At 45.4% G+C, this 20,528-nt stretch overlaps 1 protein-coding gene across 3 annotated transcripts in view; it reads right to left on the bottom strand.

Moving 5' to 3' along the window:
- Nucleotides 1–19,741, bottom strand: part of ptc (protein patched) — a 38,197-nt gene extending 18,456 nt beyond the window's left edge. Inside the window, exons 1-2 of one of the 3 annotated variants that reach the window (XM_043416674.1) lie at nucleotides 17,437–19,741; nucleotides 9,289–9,481 (exon numbers count right to left, since the gene is read on the bottom strand). In XM_043416674.1, coding sequence (XP_043272609.1) covers nucleotides 9,289–9,481; nucleotides 17,437–17,760 — 517 coding nt within the window. In that variant the 5' untranslated portion in view covers nucleotides 17,761–19,741. The remainder of the gene's footprint in view (nucleotides 1–9,288; nucleotides 9,482–17,436) is intronic. The other 2 variants (XM_043416671.1, XM_043416673.1) reach the window with 2 other exon arrangements.
- Nucleotides 19,742–20,528: the final 787 nt, after the last annotated feature.

The following is a 20,528-nucleotide window of genomic DNA, read 5'->3' as shown; positions in this document are numbered from 1 at the left end:
GGCCAATGAAGAATGAAAAACGGCCAAGAAACTGGGACTCGCGCGCATAGAAGAACGAAAAAAACATGGAAGCAGCCAGTTTATTTTGTTTGGGTTTGTACATATTGGTGTTGAAGGACATTTTTCTATGGAGAAAAATGAAAAGCGGAAGTTGGATGATTCTTGTCGGGGTAAGGCTGAACAAGGCGCACGGAGCACGTGCGCTTCCCTGCTTTCCTTCTCCTTTTCCTTTTTCTTTCTTCTTGTCTCTTGCGGTCCGGATGAATCAGCCTGTAGAATGCGGGTATCTCTCGCAGGCGTCTTGCCTTAACACTGCTGAGAGGCCTCCACTGCCTTTCTTACTCCTTCAACCTCTCTCGATCTTCTTACTCGCTGCATCTCTCGTAATAAAGACACTACTCTCCTCAAGATCTTCATACACTGGTGGCAGTATCTTCGTATATACTGTCACAGTATACGAAGCGGCGTAACGGAGGAAATTACAAGGATCGAGAGACAGGGAGAAAGAGAAAGAAGTTGGAAGAAGCGAATAAGAATTTTATTTTGTAACTCACGTCGATAAACATATGAAAGTGCTTTATTAGAGAACGCTCTCGCGGGTATAAACATTTTTACGCACGAATATAAATATATATTTATTTATAAAAATCTGTCGAATTCGCCGTAATCAGAAAAGCAACGAAATATTTTTGGGTTTAACGAAAGACTCGATATTATTCTTTGTTAATTAATTTTAAACTAGTTCATTATTATTTATTTAATAATTAAATATACATTAATTATATGTAATTAATTAATTAAACGAAAAAAATGAAATAAAAAATTTTAAATGTTGATTTCATTCGAAAACAGAAGTGTTTTTAGGGACATGATTTCGCCGACGATGAAATATGAAAAAATAATAAAAATTTGTTATTCCATCAATCGACCATGATATAGCGATTGGTGTAATGGATTTTGACGGAAGTCAAATATTTACTACCATAAGAGACGTGAACTAATAATATTTCATTCGAAGTCTCGCGCATGCGCAAAGACGCAAAGAGGATATGGGAGGAAAAATTCTAATGAAATTGATTCCGCGGCATCGGGATTTATCCCGTAATAATTTTCTTATGTGGTAAAATAAGTTACAAGCGAAGGTAAATATACGCGAGGATTGATGTACAACATACTGCGAGGAGGGTTGCGTATATACAGTAAAAGATAAAGAGACTGGAGACGGGAGACAGAGAGAATTTCTTGATTTATCGACGGGGCGTCTCTGTAATTATTTCTCCGTCCCTGTCTCACTTAGCGGAGGAGCCTCGCGGGTCTGTGCCCTTCCGGCTACCGTAATTGCACCGTAAGATTCGAGCCCTCCAGCCCCCCACCTTTCCGTACTTCTCTATATTCTTTTGGCTCCGACTTTTCTTATTCTCTCTCTCTCTCTCTCTCTCTTTTTATCTCCCTCGCTTCTCAGTCGGCTTTGTATAGCTCGGGGGCCTCCGTGAATCGCGATTTCTCTGTCGGAAGCTTAAGGCCCACCGGAGGAACAACAACAACGAGCATTCGAAAGAAGAGAGTCTTCAATTCGAGTGCGTATATCTCATCAACGTTGGCTCCATTGTTTCGAGACGTTTCCTCATCCCTTCTCGTTCTCCCGTCTGCTCCTCTTGCTCTCGCACGGAACATCTATTATTGGTATTTTGGGTGACTTCGACCGAGCATAGAAATCAGCATATATCATAAGCTCGAGTGCGCGGATTCGTCTCCTCGATCCTCCTTCCATTAGTCCTAATTAAAAATCAACAAGAGCGGCGCGAACTCGAGAGCTCGGAGCCCGCTGGTCAGAGAGTTTAGAGGATGCTAAAATAATTGAATTGCGGAAGCTGCTCAGAAGAGAGAACGCACGGCCGTCATGAGCGCTCGCGCGGAGACGGTCAAAAGGGCCAAGAGATTTTAATTATTCGCGGTAAGATTTGAGCGAACGATTCGATCCGCGATTTCCGCGTAGGGATAACAATCGTTGGAGAATTCGAGAGAAGCCCCATGCGCCCGGGCGAAGGAACGACACGCGATTATTATCCACTTGAATAAACAACCCTCTGCGAGAATAAGAATACGAATATAAGAAAGAGAAGAGGAGCGAAGGAGAACGAGAATAAAGATATGACGATGAAGATGAAGAAGCGCGTGGTGGAAAGCGCTTCTGCTGCTTCTGGCACCGATTGCATGCTGCCAGCCACGTGTGTGTGCTCCTGTCACACAAATATATGTATACAAAGGAATACGCGCCCCGGGGACCAAAGGCGAGGCTGCTTTCCGAAAGACAGGCAGGTGCACGAGATATGCGTTGCACCGCGTATATATATATACCTATATAAACGTGCCGTCTCGCTGTTGAATTTCATGTTAGTGATGGTAGTCGATGCTCGATACAGAATGAAGCATAAGGACTACCGCGAAGCCTCGCCGCGCGCGCGCGCACACACACCAAATACATGTATAGATTTTATACGAGGAAAGATGTTCTACGAAGAAAAGAGAAGAAGAAAGCTCCCCGCGGGAGCGATTGGGCGGTCCAACGAGAAGTAGCCTCGCCAAATACATCTACAGATACTACTTTCGTTGATGTGTATAAACGTGTGTATATATAGATATATTCGGAGCCGAGTATTTTGGCGATCTTTCGGGACTGATGGACCGCGCTGAGGCTCGGTCTGTGATTGAGCAAAGTTCTTCCATCACACGGGCGAATACTCATTAAAAAGAGAGGCTCGGGATCAATGGCGTACTAACGAACGAGCCGAGAGGGAGAGAAAGAAAGATCAAAGAAGACATCCCAGCAGCCTGCGAGAAAGGAAAGAAGATATCTCGGTGGCAATTTAAAGTCATATATCTCTGATGTGATTCAACAAAATACTTTAGATAAACGCTCCCAAGCAAGCAGGACTCGTTAAAAGCATATAATAATAATAACGACGCTTATGTCCGCGCAAATATATGCGCGTAAGAGCATGTGTGCATGCCCCCGCACCGTGTTTTTTTTATTTAGACGTGTACAGAGATACAGATTGTTGTCTACTCCCGGGCAAATGTATTTGCCATGATTGAATAGGCAATTAACGAATTGCTCGGATTAAATTCCATTCGATTTGTTATTTTGTATATGTACGCCACTAACTAGAATACCAAAGGTCGAAACTTCGTTAGAGATCGTAAGCTGGAAGAATTCTTACGTGCCGTTTTTTCTTTATTTTTATTTTTACTTTTTTTTTCCAATCCTTCCTAACAGACTGGCTCGTAGCAGCTGCTTTTCCTATAATACGTGGCCAATTACGCAAATTACGTGAATCTAATCGGAATTAATAAATACTTTACGAAATGATTTTTCGAGCAATTTCTTGACTATTCGTGTAATGAAAGTGGAAAGGACTATTCTTCAGAAATGGTATTACTGCGGACGATTATCTAAATACGACTTTTTTTCGAGGCTCATACTGCTTAGGAATTCTATACACGAATATGCAATTTGCTGGTTTTTAGTGGTGAAATGAAATTTTCAAATTTTACTCAACGAGCAACTCACGGTGGGAATCGGTAACGGACGAATAATATTCATGTTTTTCGATACTTTTCATAATTGCGTTAAAAATAAAACTCCTCGGAAATTGCATCAATTGGAAGCTAATGAACTCTTATTACGTTGGAGTTTCGAGAAGAAACTTTACTCGGCTGTCTATTTTATGTCGGTTGTGCTCTTTCTTGTATGCTATCGGGAAATATCGGCAAGGAAATTAAATTGTCCTGCCTCGGAGGTCTCGTGTTACCAAGTGGAATTTCTCAAATTTCACTTCCTCATGTGTATCCGTACACGTACGCGCTGATTGAGCAGGCACGTGAACACGCGAACGGGGATAATCGAAAAAATGTCGGAGGTTGAGGGCACCCTCGCCGGGATTCGGTGCAACGTGCGTCAAAGTGAAAAACGGGGGAAGGAAGAGCCGTTGGATCGATTCGAGTGCGGGGTGAAAGACACACGTGTGGACAGTTTAACGGCGTGTGAAAATAAAAAGCACGTGTTGAAGATCCGCTCTCTCCGGAGCACGAGCCTCCTCCAATTTTTCTCTCGTTTTTTCGTTCCCTCCCTTTCCCTTTCGCTTCGAGCCGCGTATTTTCATTTGCTCCCTCTTTCATCTTCTGAAAAGTCGCGTAGACACGCGGTCTTTCCCACGCGAGGGAGATCGGACGAATTTCTGACAGGTTCTAAGTAGAAACAGCGGGGTCGAAAAATCTCGTCGCTGCACGTGTTTCTCTCACTGGGTCTCGTTATTTTTGGGCTGCATTCTGGGCTCGTTGTAAAAACAAAATCACTTTTTGTGTGCCAAATGTGCTCATATTTACCGTCAGATTTTTGCAGCTCTTGTGCTCCGAAAATGAGGTTTTTTGTGTGCAAGCAAGGCGCAAAGGTCTCAAAGGAGAAAATTGAGGAAAAGGTGGAGAGTTTCGTAGTTTTTCTTCTTGGCGGAGAGGATCAGAAGGAAAGAAAAATAACGAAAAAAAGAGGAGCACCGCGCCCGGGAACCGAGAATCTCGTACTCCCGCGAAGAAAAACGCACCGCGGGAGAAAAAAAAGAGTGCGGAAGAGCGAGAAAGAGAAAAGTTTTGGCACGGTTGAGAGTCACTGGTACCGCCACATAGCTCGGAGGTAGAGAGACGGAGGATCTTCCCGGGACATCCTGGACTTTCATCTCACAAGGAAAGGGCCACTTTATCCGTACTTATACAAATTGGCAATTAAGCGAGCATACCACGAGGAAACGGTACTCTGTGCGCAGCGCGGTACACTTCCTGCGATAATAAATACATCGATTTCGAAGATATTATCGAGGGTTAGAATGCATCTCCATCGTTTTATCTCGTCAGAGGATGAAAATGATTTCCTCGTCACGCGAATGAGCCTTGACGAGACTTTGCGTCACTCAAGTGCCATTGAAATGTAAAAAATCATTGACGTAATTGTGAACTCTCGGTTTTTGTAACCATTGCAGGAAATCCGACGCGATTACGAACAAGAAACGGTGATATTTTCGCTCGAGTTTTACAATGACGAGAACGGAGGGTCGGGAAAAGCCTTCGAAAATTGTATAAACTGAAAAAAAAATTCTCGATCGAATTTCCATCGGTTGCTCCTGCGGGTGTTAGCCCCCAGCAATCCGGGTGTATTTTGATTCCGCAGATACCGAGACGGGTACGAAAAAGCAAGAGAGAGAAATGTATGGGTTTGCGTATGTCGTTGGCGCAATGGAGAAGAGGGCGGGGTGCGGGGAGAAGTTACGAGTTTGTGTAAGGCCCTGTGGAAGCTGCGGAGAGCGACAACACAAGAGCGAGAGGAGGAGGCTTTTTCTTGACGGAATTGTGAGTGAGGCCCCGAAGCGAGCGAGCTTAGCTGCTGCTCTGGCTTTCTGGCTCTTTCTGCGGCGGCACCGAGCCGAGGATCAAGAGAAACGAAGAGAAAGAGAGAAAGGAGGATGGAAAGAGAGGCAAGATTGGGAGTAGGAGTCGAATGAGGGAGAGGAAAAGAGCTCAAACTCTGCTCGGCGAGGAGCTGAGGCACGCAGAGGCCCACCGCCGTACTAATACTACTACCCATCAAGTCCCTGGGCTATGCTGGCTCCGTCGCTCTTGGCTTTACTCGGACCGAGACTCAAACGGAGACAGAAAGAGAGAGAGAGAGAGAGATAGAGAAGAGACTTGCATGGCTGGATGGTTCTCGGTTGGCGCACACGGAGAGCTCCAGCGAGAACCCAGGCCACCCACCGCGACCATTCACCGGAACCGAGCCCCATGCCCCGTCCAATACCGGTGGTGCTCATGCACCCGAGGGGAATCGCCTCGCTTCTCTCTCTTTCTTCGCGTGGCATCCGTGAATTCACAGATTAAATAAACGAAAAATACGACTCGGAGAATAATCGAGCTTACAAACGATACTTCGATCAAATGTCCATCCGCGGAATGGAGAATGGAAATTCAAATGTAGAAGCTTGATTTTTCATAGCGTTTCGTTGGGGCAAACTTTGGCGAGTGATTGCCGCAAAGATTCTGGGGGGGGAGAGCGATTCGCAAAAGATACAGTGACGAGGAAATTTAGTGCTTTTCAAAATGTGTGTTGCAACTGTTTTGAAGAACTCTGCAAATTCTTTTGACTACCACGAGACACGGAAAGTGTGCTGTTTTGCAGAAATTATGCTATATAGAAAAGGTGGTCGAATTCCTCGAAAACTGGTGGGAATGTGAGAACAATGAATGCGTGGCAGATGCCATTTCCATTTTTGACGAGTCCTCCGTGACAACATTTCTTGAAAACTCCCACGAGTGGAGTCACAGGAAAAGCTTGTCGGCACGTTTCCGGAGTGTCGCCGCGCACATGGGCTTCCGTGAAGATATCCCGAAGAGGAGGGGCGAGGAGCAGGAAAGGAAGAAAGAAAAGTTTGGGCGCGGACAAGATTCGTGTGAGCAAACATGCGGCTTTTCACTACGAGAGCTGTGAAAAGGCCCGGAAAGGAGTGAGAGTTAAAGAAGTATTAAAGAGAAACAGGAAGAAATTGAGAATTCGAGCCAGTCGAAACAGCCGCGAGGATAATCTCATCTCAAAGTCCACACGAACGTCCCGAAATGCTACGAGGAAGCATCGATTATGATGAAAATGAAGTATATACCGTTGACGGGAAACGTGATCGTGAATTCCAGCGTGAATTTTGTTTGATTATTCTTTCGGTGTGGGAGCATCCGCAGCAAGTTGGTTGGCCGCTCGGCCAGCTTGGATGCAGCAACAACAACAGATTCTTGGTGGGTCTTTGGACGGGACGCGGTTCTTCCGACTCTGCTCTTATCCTCAGGCTCTCTCTTTGGTCGAGTCTCGCAAAGCCACCCTGTCGCTTTCCGTCTCTCTCGCTCTCCCCGCTTCATCCTTCTCCGTCTCTCTATCCCCTCGGTCATATACTCTTACCCTTTTTCCTCTCTTTCTCCCTTTCGACCGCGCGGAGTCCTGTATATTAACCAGTCCGTCTCTCTCGGCGAGTCTCTCGTGCCTCTTCGTCCATCTTCCGTTCTCCCTCTTCGGTGCATGATGCTCCGCGTCCTTTCTAGACTCCTCTTTCACTCCGTCTCGCTTTCTTTCGTTCCTCGCTCTTGCTCGAAGGCATCGAGGCCTAATGAAGATGTAAGCAGTCGCGGTCGGCCCCTCGTGCACGCTCGTCGTCCACGTCGTCGTGCTCGCCTGCCTGCCGCTTCCTCCGCTCTTCCTCGCCGACTCATTCTCTCTTTTCCTCTTTCGTATTATACACGCCAATATATATCTATACGAAATACACACTATTCTCGTAATACGACGAAGCTTCTCTCGGGAAACGTTGCCTCGTCGACTGTTCTCGGTAGACGAACTTTCACGAGGAGCCGCGCGACTCCTCAATGCCGATAAACCAAGTAATAATCGACGCGTTTTTATTCGTTTGTCAATTTAATCTTTCCTGCGATTGGATCCTTCACGAATAGCGTCAGTATCGGAGAGATTAAACGCCGCATGACTGTTAAACTCGTCCGTAGAGCTGTTACGAATGAACGGTTTCCAAAGGCGCTGTCAAATTCGGCTGCGCTTCCTTCCCCTTACGATTATCCCGTTGGATTATCCCTTTGAAAAAGTAATACTGAAGAACTGACGAACGATTGCTGAACTCCGAAATGTGTGTTTTCGCTCGAACTGACGTTAGAATTTGGGGGATAAGAAAAAGTGAAGAATCGATGATGGGACAGACGAATATACGCGTTTGTGGGTTTATCGGCTGTGAGAAATGAGGATCGCTGAGGCACTCGGTCAAAATTCCATTTATACTCGAATCGCTGGTTCGCCTGGGTACGACGCGAAAGAGAAGAAGGAAATGGTGATGCTGAAGAGAAAGAAGCGCGAAGAAGGGACGTTTCACTTTTGAGGGGAGACCGCTGATAGTGTGTCGTTGCGCTTGTGGCCGATGAAATTGCCGGTGTGTTGGTGGTGGGTGACGCGACGCCGCGCGTCTCCGGCGTTCCCGGGGCTGCGGATTGTTCCTGGAATAGTCTGTACGACGATCCGCCGTTTCTCGGATGGACTTCGCGTCTCCGCGTGTCTAAAATACTCCAGAAGCTCGTTTCTCAACACTCTTACATCGCGATATTAATCAGAGTGCGTAAATATTCGCGATACCGTTCGTCGTTTCTGCCATATCCGTTATGAACTCGTTCGAGGCGATGGATCGTCGAAGACCTCGAACAACCTCGGAATATTTTGCAACTCGAAAAAGCGATAAACAAATGAAAAGTATCGAGCATCGTATCCCAACAATAAACGATTCGGTCGAGTCGTGGGTGGACTCGGGATTTTCGTTTTCTTTCCTCCAGGCGCCCACGCTTTTACCCAAGTGTAATGCAACGAACGATTCAATATTTTCCCATTCCACGGGAGAAATAAAAAAAACGTAAACGCAGAGAAGGGCGAGTATACGGATGCGGTTGAGAGCGCGCAAGGTCGATGTTTGTGCGGAGAACACTGGGCCCGCATGAACTCACGGATATCCGGCGCTGTTCTCGTCGCGTTAAAAAAACTCTCGTCCATAAACCTGCATCTTTTTCTATCAACTATTCGTACTTGGGTATCACCCGCCGTCTCTATTTATATATTTATGTAGATAAAAATCGTCGAGAAAAAGTCGTCCCCGAAGTCTTATTGCCGAAAGGAATGAGTCTACCACTTGTTTGATTAATTAAAGGAATGAATGGAGCGATGATTTCATTGGGCGAGGAAGGAAAGCGTTCCAAGCCCCTTCGTCAACGTCCATGCACGCTCGTGTCTCTCCGCGTATTCATAAGACGACACATTGTGAATCGAAATGGACCGTACCACGAGAAAACAACGTGGCATAGTCGAGAATGAGATGGAAAGAGGCAAAAGGAAAAAGGAGAGAATGAGAGACGCGCACACAACGAACGGGATAAATATAGGGGGCCACCCAGCTCGCGACTAATGTACCCGTACTCGTTGGCGAGAGCAAGACGCGCCACAAGACTCGGAGAGTTCTCTCCGAGACTTTTAGAGCTCGGGGAATGCGAGGGACGACTCCGGAATAGCGAGCATTTAAACACTTTTTTAATGCTTCAAGCACCTTCGTTTTTTCATCTTCCTCAGTTCTCTCGGTAATTTTCATACTTGCGGATTACTTCATTATTTCGAATTCGATGAGTCCCGATTCGCGAACCGACGTTCGTCAAACTTACCCTGGACCCATAACTGCTCGACCTTGCTGTGGACTTGGGCTGATTTGAGAGCGACGCAGAACGTCGCCAAGGCAAGTATCGCTACGAACAACACCTTCCCCGCGTGCCTCTGGAGAAAGTAACCCAGCTGGCTCAACTGATCCTGCAGTCTCGCTCTGATCCATACCGCTGACCTCTGACCTTCCGCCTTGCCCTGCTCCCGAAAAACATTCAGAAGAAAAAACAAACGTTTTAATCGCCGTTGGAGTATCACACATTCGCTTTAGGCTGTGAAAATCGTGAAATATGAGGGGATAAGCAAATTATTCTTACTGCTGTCGACCACATTCAACTGATTTAACGTATTTTTTTCTAGTCTGCCAAACATACGTTGTAGCAAACGGCGAAAAATATTTTGTACTTACAAAAATAAACGAATTAAAGGAAAAAAAAAGTTTGATCGACGGTTTTTTATTGGATAAAATGAATTTTGTAATTCGCTGCTTTGCTAATTGATTCGCGTAACGAAGTTTTCGCTCCAAACACGAAATCGGATAGTCCAAAAGCGTCGACGTGCCTATATGGAAAATAAATTAATGCATGGCAAACGAAAAAAAGGGCCAAGATTCATCAAGGCTCGAAATGGCTCATAAAAATACACATCTCCGTTCCATTTGAGAATATGAAAAGAGAATGAAAAAAAGTAAATCAATAGAAGGCAAAAGTTGTCAGGCATAAAAGCGCGTTTCTAATTTATCCTCCCTCCATATCTATTATTACTACGAGAGACGCGTGTGAGCGGTTTGTAACGCGGGTTGCCGCACACCGCTCGGTATATAAAGGTGAAACGACGGGAGCGCGAGGTATTTTAAATTGGCCTGATGGACTTTGACGATGATAAGTGGCGCGGGAGAGCCCCGAGAGGGATGTATACAAACGTTTCAAACTTCTCGACGTAGATAAAAGCCAGAAGAATTAAAAAGGCCCGTGCGGGCAAGGAGAAACGGAGGAAACACTCGGAAGCGCATAAAGAACCTGAGATGCTGGGGGGGAAAAAAGTAAAAAGCTACTGACTTGTATGCGTACGCATGCACATCTCGATGTGTGCGTGTATTCCTAAGTTCAGAAGATCTGCGAGCATAAACGAGAGTCCCTCCCTCTCACTCGCACCCTTTTCATCCCCATCTCGTCGTCTCTTCTCTCTCTCTCTCTCTCTCTCTCTCTCTCTATTCTCCCGTTCTTTCTTGCATGTTTCTGTGCCGCAATATTGCAAGAGCGGCAACGCTGCGCCCTACCTGGTGGCCACACTGACAATGTGCTCGATGGACCACCCGCAACAATACCTATCTCTTGTGTTCGAGAGAAAGAGAGAGGGAAAGGACAGAAGAAACGTTGAAACGGATCAAGGCGAAAGAAAATCGAGGAAGGGGCCGAGGATGAATCAAAGGTTCGGCCGAATATGGCGTCAGAGTTCAGCAAAATAGTGGTTGAACGAGAGAGGTAAGTTCGACTTTCTTATTTGATGCGACGCGATTGGGGCATGGGCGCAAAATACTGCCTCATTTCGTCAGTTTCAATAAGCGCCGATGATCCCGAGCGGATTATTTTTCTATTGAATTCTAATGTCCCAATTCCCTCGCGCTGCATACTCCCACGATTGAGTTACTCTAGAATTGGTGATTCGGGTCGCGGAGGCCAAGAAATGGTATTTTATTCAATGAAATCGAACATTTCTTCGGCACTGCGATCAGCGTCATTAATTTTAGAGACTCGACGCACTTTCCTCGATTCATTCATCATCTCGCCAAGGGAGCGCGTTTCGTTCTGTTTCCATCGCGGTGCACTGCTCGATAACTCGAAGCCCTCCGCACAGTGCGCTCATGATATTTGCGGTACTCGCCGCGCCGCAGCCCGTTTATGTCGGACTTTAAGAAGCCCGCGGCAGGGTGCGGAGAAAGCTTGTGTTTTTCGCGTTGGATTATTTTGGTTTTTCGTTTATAACAGAGACAGCGCCCGGGTACACACGTATCTCGGGGCGGTAGCCGGGCGAGTATCGAATAGCAAGGTTTTCCAGCCAATTAACTTCGCGTACGACGGGCCACTCCGCTGGCGCGGGTAACCTTATACGCGAGAGGAACTTTCGAAGCTCCTGTGTGAGAGAGAGAGAGAGAGAAAGACACGAGCGCCCTCTCCTTCTCCGGCTTCGTACTACTATACATAGATTCACCCGGTTCTCATCCTCCGGGACTCGTTGACCACATGGCACACATCGAGAACGAGCGACCGAGTCGTTCTCCCTTGTTTTTTATACCGAAAAGGACCAAACTCCTGGACCGTTCGATCGGCACTTTAATCCCTTCTGACGCCAAGCGACGTTGCTCTTACGACTCGGTCATCCGTTGGACCTGCTCGCGCTACGTGTCTTTTTGCATGACGGAATGAGCGTACCCGAAGAGGAAGAGGAATTCGAGCGGCGGCAAGTGCAACGACACACGGTAGCGGAACACCGAACGGGCGAGGGTCAACGGGACGTGCGGGGCTGCCACTCTGGCATTTTCGATACGCACTCAACGAGAGGGATTAAAGCAAAGGCGTTTAGAAAAAAACAGAAAAATAAATCGTTATTCGTCCAGTGAGGAGAGATTTAGTGGAGGCGGAAATGAATTTGGTGCTGATTTCAATTATTTTTCCTCCGAGTTTCGATACTTCGATGATGTTGCGAACCAAGTGGAAGATACTTGACAAATCTTTTGAAATTCGATACATCTGTAAACTGTCGAGGTTCCGTCGAGCCCCTGAGAGGTTTGCAAAAAATAGCGAGAGACTGATTTTCTAATGAAGCGGAATATCTCGGATTTATTTGGAAGATTGATCATAAAAATGAGGTGAATGGCCCGTTTTTCGAATCGAGCGCGTGTCTGTGTTCTTTCAACGATATCACCGATCGAAACTAACTTGAAAATTGGTTGTTTTTCCACTCTTTTATTCAAACATTCTCAATTCAAAGGGGGAGATGAAGATTCCTCGTTTTTCTCTTGTCCGAGTTTATTTATTTTTGGCGAAACGAGCGACGAATGAATTTACGGAGTCGCATTTTTAAATGGTTGCTCGATGCGCGAGTGTGCGCGTGACGAGGAGAGGAAGAAAGAAAGAAAGAAAGAGTGCAGGCACGGGGCATAACAGGATCTCGTGTCAAGCACGGTGGTCCCTCCGCGCTCGTCTTTCTCCTTCTTTTCCTTTTTCCTCCCGCTCCCTCCCTCTCTCTCCCGCCGCCGCCGAACCTCCGGCTTTTACTCTTTCTCTATCTCGTCAATTCCTTCTCGCATGCACGGAACACGAACTCGAGCTTACCGCGTGCATGATATGTTAGGCGCTCACTACTGTCACAGAGCAGAGAGCCTCGATTCAAAAGGAGAGGAGAAAAGGAGCGAAAAATGAGAGGGGAAATAAAGGATATTGGAAAATGTGGCACAAACGCGCTCGAGAGCGTTTATCGAATTTATCGATTTTACAAAACATCCGCAGCCGCATTCAAATAATTCGCTCGAAACGGATTCATTGCTTCTTACGATACGTCTCGGTCACTTTTGCCTCCTTTTACTCGCATCTCGCGCAACAGTTTTATTATTCAAGATGCAGATCCGCGAAGACGAGAATTTCGCGATTTTTATCTCCCCGCTTTGACGTTTCTCCTCACGCACACTTCTCCCGGTGAAAATATCGATGGAAACCTTCCAAGAATTCGAATTACCGTGAGATCGAGATCCGACGAGCCATCGGTCCTCGGACGTCCAGTCACGACTGTGACAATCGCGAGAAACGATTGCAAATTTGCCATTCAAAACAGTCGACGCGTTCTCCATTCGAGAGGAGTCAAAAGCCTCGAATTTCCCTCGCACTCGCGTAAACGTTTGTCCTTCATTTATGAGCGATTAAAAAAATGTTTGGCAAATTATTCAAAATTTACACCCCTCAAAAGTAACATGAATTTGTGATATTTATGAGAATACACGAAATCCAAAAGACCCGAAAAAACATCGCGTATTCCCTATTCATCGTAGATTAAGAACGCTAAAGAATCTCGTGAGTTTGTCGCGCGGGCATACAAAATGAAGAGAGAAAGTGTCCGATTCGTACAAATAATACGAGTCTCCCCGATTTAATGTATTTGCATCGAGGAAAGATCGAGAATAAATCACTGAATTTGTGAGAGATAAATAAATGAAAGGAGAGCGCGGCGAGGAACGAATAAAATAGTTCTGTTGGACCTCACGGATCGACGAATTTACGTATGGCAAAACGAGAAAGATCCAGTGAATTGTAGAACGTTGCCGAGATAAAGGGGGGAGAGAGAGGGAGAAAAAATTTCTTCGGAGACTGTGAGGCCGCCCTTTTTGAGAGCGGCTCGAGCTGACTCTTAGGGCATATGCATGAAGCATCAAGAGGACCCTCTGGATTATTACACAGTATGGTAGCCGCACACGAAGTCGGCGCCCTTTAATCCTTCGGCATCCTCACGCACAATATATGTATACAGATATACTTTGCGCGTACTCGCGTAATCGACCAAGAGAGAGAGAGAGCGAGAAGACACAAATTTGAACGTGTTCGTTGTACGTGCGAGCTTGAATGGCCAGCATTGTGTCGAGGCGAGTAAAAAACGAAAGGAAAGAGTTTGAACTTTGGAAAAGTTAAATTGCGGGCCAAAACATTGTGAGCCGGAGGCGCTCCAACGATTGAATACGAAAAAGCGCTGAATTATTCTCTCAAGCTTAAAAAATTCATCGGCGATGAACTTTGAGTGCGAGCCCGAGGGATTTTCCAAGTATCGAGCCGAGTCACAAATTAAGCAGAATCAAAGTGCGGGCTATTGAGGGACGAAAACTTTCGAGGAAAATCCGATAATGAAGCGTTCCCGAAATCGAGGCTCGATTTTCACGTCGAAATACAACCGCGCGCACAAACCTTCGAAATGTCAATATCGGAAAATCTCTCGCCCATTTTTCTCTCGGTCTCGCCTCCGAAAGACACTCCCCGATCGGATAGTCGCCCGACGATTTTTCACGCCGAGGCTCCACTTTTTTCCCGAATACGTACCGTCTCTCCTCGGCAACGAAAAGAGCGGCCTCTTCCCTTTGAAGATCCACCTTACATAATTCACGATCCCTATATTTTGTGCCACGTCTACTTTTCAGTTGTATTTTCGCTTTCGTTATGCCTCGTTGTGCAAACCTGTTGTGCATACCCATGAAATGTGTGACGGTGTGTCTTCCCTATTCACCGAGTATATTCGCTTCGATCGTAAAACTCCCGTAGTCTCCATACCTTCGATGTGTGCTCTACGAAACGATTTTTTTTCTCGCTGGAGACGCAAACACAGGTATTTTAACGAAAGCGATGAAATATTATAAATTCAAAATAGATTTTGAGAGCAAGTTTCATCCCCCGATTAGCGGGCACCAGGTTTCATGAAACCGTTCAAATTTTTTGCTCCTTATTCCAATGAAAACACGCACGCACATAATGACGCTGAAACTCGAATAATTCCAGCAAATCTACAATTTTGTTCCCTCGCGGAATTTGCAATTCGTAGTTTTTCAACTCGTGAAACAAAAAATTGGTGGTTACAAATCTTTTTTTCGTTCTTTTCGTTGGGCTCCGACGTTGCGAACTTGAGCGTCGTCGCACACACGCAAAAAATATCCAAGACATTCAGTCTCACAGGTGCGTCGTAGGACACTTCCAAATCGAGGATATTATGTCGGGATATTTTGTCTCAGGATCTTTCGACCTTGCACCGATGAGCAGTGTAAAGCTTTCAAAACATTGAATAATTTAAACAAAAATTTATGAGCGTTGACGGGCTTTTTCCAAGGTTCGAGAACATCGGGACGATTGGCGAGAGCGAAATAATCTTCGTGTTTCTTGGCGTGTGCACCCACAATGTTACGAAATCGATGATAACGCGCGAGTGGAAGGAGATCGATTGGGAGCGAGAGGGTGTTGTTGCGCGGCCGAAGAATGGGAATACGATTCCTCGGAGGCGATTTGAATTACGAAGGCGCGGGGGGGGGGGAGCGACCGGTCTATATAAAAGGCGATACGGGTGGTCTCGGAGTGACTTCCGCGCTCGGCTCAAACGCCGAAAGAATCGTTCGCAGCGCGTGGACACGGATAAATGCGTGCTTCGATAGCCAGGAAGGAAATGGATTTTCAAATAGAAATGTAAGCCTTCAAAATCGGTGGTGGGGTGTTGAGGAGGGTGGCTAGCGACGATACAATCTTGCCGCATGCTAAACCATGTTAAATACATGAAAAATTTCAAAATTATGAGAATTTAATAAAATTTGGTGAACATATTCTTTGGTGCCAAATTTGACAATACAAATTTTTTAATTACTCGATGTAATAACTCGATAACTAAGCAGAATAAAATTTTGAAAAAAATGGTCTCCTCGCACTTGATGTTGAAGAACGTTATCACGAAATTTGATAAATTTCTTTTAAGGTATTACTGGATGAATAGCCCAGCCGATAAATTGTACCTGATCGAAATTTCCGTACTTCGTGATGCAGTAAGAATCTGAAAAAATTCAGCAACATTTGGAAAGTTATGCACTACAATTATCAATAATAATATTGCCCAAAAGTTATTAATAAATTGTTTAAATAAATAATTTTTTAACAATTTCACAGTAAACCCTTGTTTTTTTTTTTTTCTTACGAATCGAATGTGCGCATTTATCTGAATGCTCATGACTTTTTTCAAAATTTTCGTGGATTTTTGAAATTCCCTTTTTTAAATCTTTCAAGTGGCTCTTTTGTACACTTTTGATCCGATAACCTTGAGACTTTTCAAAAATGATGGTAAATATGTCGTCTAAAACATATCCAAAATTCAAATTTTAAAAAATTTTCTTTCAAAATTATTTCAAGAAATTTCAAAGATCCACGAAAATTCGGAAAAAATTCATGAGCATTTGGAAAAAAATACACACATTTGATTCGTAAAAAAAAAGCAATAGGCTCACCGCAAAATTATTGAATAATTAATTGTTTAAACGATTTGTTATTAACTTTTGGGCAATATTATTATTGATAATTGTTGTTCGTAGATTTCCAAATGTTGATGAATTTTTTCAGATTTTTATTGCATCAGGAAGTACGGAAATTCCAATCAGACATAATTTTTGGTCGAGCTGTCCATCCAGTTATGCCTTAATTGAGCGCTCGAGAGATTCGATCGAGGGAACGAGAGGAAGGGGACTTCTTGTTGCTCGTAGAAATAGGAGCAGGACACAGCAGTGAATTCCAGGAGAGAATAAGTGCCGAAAGATTTTCGTGTCGCTGGGATCGCCGACGCTACATCCGTGTGTGTCCGCTGGGCCTCAGCTCCCCCCCCCCCCCCCCCCCCCCCCCGTAGAAGAGGAAAAAGTATTCTGAGAAACGAGGTTTCTTCGACCATTGTAGAGAGGGGCACACACAGTACATAGTTCTGTGCGTTTGGTACAGAGCTCCTCGGGACTCGGGATGGCTTTTTCGGGGACTGAACCGCCCCAAGTGCGCGGTCAGGTTCAATAGCCACGCAGAAGCATCGGACCGGAGGAGAAAAAATGATGCTACTCGCACGACCCGGGAGCTGATTCAAATATTTCATCTTTTCTCCATTTTCATGCGTCCGAAGAGCGATTGAGAAAGTGGGATGAACGTGTTTTTCGCGGATCTTTTGTCCGTCGGTTCGCCTCGTGCTTTTCGAAGCACACCGACGAATTTTCAATTTCTATTACGAGTCACGAGAATCCAAACGAGACATTTTTTCGTCGCGAGGTGACACCGACGCTCGTCCTGGCTGCACAGGACGTGAGCCCTCGCATCGATCGATCGTTCTAGAGCTCGCAGCCTGCAGACACGCGAAACCACCTCGATTACTTCACTGCTCTGTATTCCAATTTCGAAATCCTGATAATTTTCACATTTACGAAGGTTCGGCGATCACGAGTTTTTTTACTGCCCGAATATTACTCTCAATAATCCTAATAATTTATACAAATATTTCACGATAAAGTGTTCAATTCATTTTCCATATTTTCGTCATTTACTTTTGGCCACTGTTATTGTCATGAGAAAAAAAAACCAAGTTGAGCTGCTAATGGAGGATTTTGAAATTACCTTTTCGAGTTGATCCAACGCGATAGCGGCATCGGTCCAGCTCGGCCTGACATAAAGGTCGGACTCGTGCCTGTGCTTCGTATTCTCTGAAGGAACATTGTTGTTGTTGTTGTTGTTGTTGTTGTTGTTGTTGTTGTTCGAGACGTTGCAAGGACTCGTATTTTTGGAATTGTTGGAACAACGGCCACGCGAATTGGTATTTGAGTTGGCATTTTGCTGGGATTGCGAGTGTTGGAAGGAGCTTTGATGTTGATGCTGTTGATGGTGCTGAGTCGCAGTAGGGCGTCCCGCTAGGATCCCTGTAGGGCCGGACGCAGAGACCATGATCCGTCATGCATCTGCCCCAACACCGCGCACAGATATAATATTCAACTGATTTCTCTAATATTACTAAATTCCCAAAATATCCACTCCACTGTCGTTGTATTTTACGCTTGCTATTTATATTTGTGACTAAAATTAAAACGAGGAGCAACACGCGATTTTCGTGAGGAAAGAAAAACAATGAACGAACGAGAACGACGAAACAATAAACTTGGAAGCACTGAATCCTCTTCTTTCTTCATGCGATTCACTAACTTTCCTTTAATTTCATCTACTTTTATTATTTTTCTTTTTATTTTTCACCACTTCAAGGAACAATAAAAACACTCTCGAGTTTTCACACACTTTCGAAGCGCAACGTTATTCGTTTATTTCCCTTGATCTCCGGATATCCTTAATGCACTCCGAGCCAAGTTTCTTGTTTCGTAATATTTCTGTTTACGTTTATCGTAAACCGAGTAATATTTAATATGCGAATACGTCAATCGTATATAGATATAAACGGTTATCTTTCTCTCTCTTTTTCTTCTTCTCTGCGAGTCTCCTTCGTAAACTCGAGGAACGCTCGCTCCGGAGATCGGGCGAGAGAAATTCCTCGTGGCTCGGCCACTACACACCGACTTACGAGATACACACGGGCGAACCTCGCGCGGGGGATGAGACGAGCCTTTTCGTCTTTTTTTTTAACATATACGTGTGGATACGTGATTTATAAATAGGGCTTTGTCAATATAAATATAAATTGTTTCATATATTTATATTTCGTAAGATTGAACTGCGCAGCTGGACTGTCAGGTGAGCGCGATGAGATAATAAAATACGTTTGAAAAAAAATGTACTTTTCACAAAATTCCAAAAGTTTCCTTCCGATCGTTGCGTGGTGGCGTACAGCTGTTGAGCGAGTTCTGCTTTAAAGCGAAAGGGACTTGAGACGATAAACGTAGATCGCTCACGAGAGAATCGAGTTTCCAGAAATTTTCATAATCAGACCGGTGTGTGCACGGGGAGAAGAAAGAGTGCGCGAGAGTGAGAGAGATTGCCCTCTACTCACGGGGGGGCGCGTTAGCTCGCTCGCGCGCGCGCCAACTCCTCTTGCCTCCTTCCTTCTCTGGCATCCGGTTACACACGCACACGGGAGAGAAACCGAGGAGGGACAACCGGCCTTTTAACCACCGAAAAAAAACTCCCGGGACGCGACACAAATATTACGAAACTTTTATAGACGGTTTTTAAATTGTTGAGACGGAGGGGGAGCGAGAAGTCATGGAGATGCGGCAGGAAGATGTCGTTGACAGAAATCGACAGTTCAAAAACACCGATTTATTATTGCTTGCGGATAGATGCACTTTTTCGTGAGCTTCTCCGATGAAAGGTTAAAACTCTTTTTCACGCTTCCTTGCTTCTCTGTTTACCTCTCGTCATGTCGATCTTTCACAACTTCATTCCGTCACTCTCGATTTAATTGAAACACGACGCTGTTGTTTTTCTTGTTTTTTTCTTTAATGCACTCGTTCCTTCGGCTATCTCTCGCTCTTGCTCTTTACGTTGGGCTTCTTTTAATGCAACACACAATCGTTTATTTTTCGTAAAGTGTCTCCCGCGTCGCCTTTCTTTTGCTCTCAGATCGAGTCTTCGCCTTCCCGAACGGCCACTCTCAACGCAGTCCAAGTTCGTACTAAACGAAACTCTCGACCACATTTCTTTCGTGGGGCCCCTCTTGGCTTACACGCCGGCCATAGTTGATCGTACCCCCTCTTTCCACTTTCATCTCTTCGCCCTCTCTCTTTCTCTTTCTCTTCTTACTTTGCGGTCTCTCCGATGTGCACAGAGTTGCCTTGCCTTCTCTCAGAGATCGCCGGGCTCGGCACAAACACGCAGGCCCGTAACTCACTATTATTTGAAAGGGTATTCCATGCAGCAATAGCCCCCTTCCCCTTCCGAGACTCCAGACAAAAATATTACGCCATCTGGAGCCTTCGATCTCACGCGACCTTTCATTTCTCATCGATAAGTACGAAGTCACCCTGCACCTCTTTTTGAAAGCTTTTCGAAATAATTACAAACTCTCTTTGGAGTTAAAAACAATCACACTGCAAACCTCCTTGCGTAATCTTCGTTTCGGAACGTGAAAATTAATTGTTTGTTTTTTACGTCATATTGCGCGATAAACGTCGCTTTTCTTTCGAGTTGTTTCGACATCATAGCCCTCTGCCGGCCGCCGAGATAACTAAGACAAAAAAATAGTTCCCCAACCGTCGCGGATCTTGGAAAAAAACTCCAGCATAGCCGCGGATTTTCGTTCTTTTATAAAAAATTGTATTAATTAAGTTTTTCGTTGGAATATGAGTTTAGTCGGTAGAACCGACTTTTCGAGAATTTCCGACGAAGCACCGGGGCCCGCAAAAGAAACGATTACGACTTTGCGCGGAGTCTCGGAGCTGTGGGCGAGTTGAACCGGAGATTGCCGAGTACGAGGGTGATCTCGGCTGATTGGAGGATTCAGCTCGGCGTCTCGGGTTGCTAGGCAACCGTGATGAGAGAGTGTCTCTTTCCCGTTTGCACACAAGCGCTCGCGCACGTACAGACTCGCGTTTAACACAGGATCGAGGCGGAGGCCTCGATGCTCTTCGGCGGCGTCGCCGGTCCGCAGCAGCGGGGCGAAAGGAGGAGAAACAACACCGGACCACACACGCGGTACCATTTCCCCTCGAGCAAAAAACATTACCAACACAAGGACTCGACCGACACGGGCCAGCACACGCTCGCAA

This window comes from Venturia canescens, chromosome 4 (genome assembly GCF_019457755.1).
Source record: "Venturia canescens isolate UGA chromosome 4, ASM1945775v1, whole genome shotgun sequence".
NCBI classification, from domain to species: domain Eukaryota; kingdom Metazoa; phylum Arthropoda; class Insecta; order Hymenoptera; family Ichneumonidae; genus Venturia; species Venturia canescens.
The sequence above is the reverse complement of the archived record's forward strand: the minus strand, read 5'-3'. Positions and strand labels throughout refer to the sequence as shown.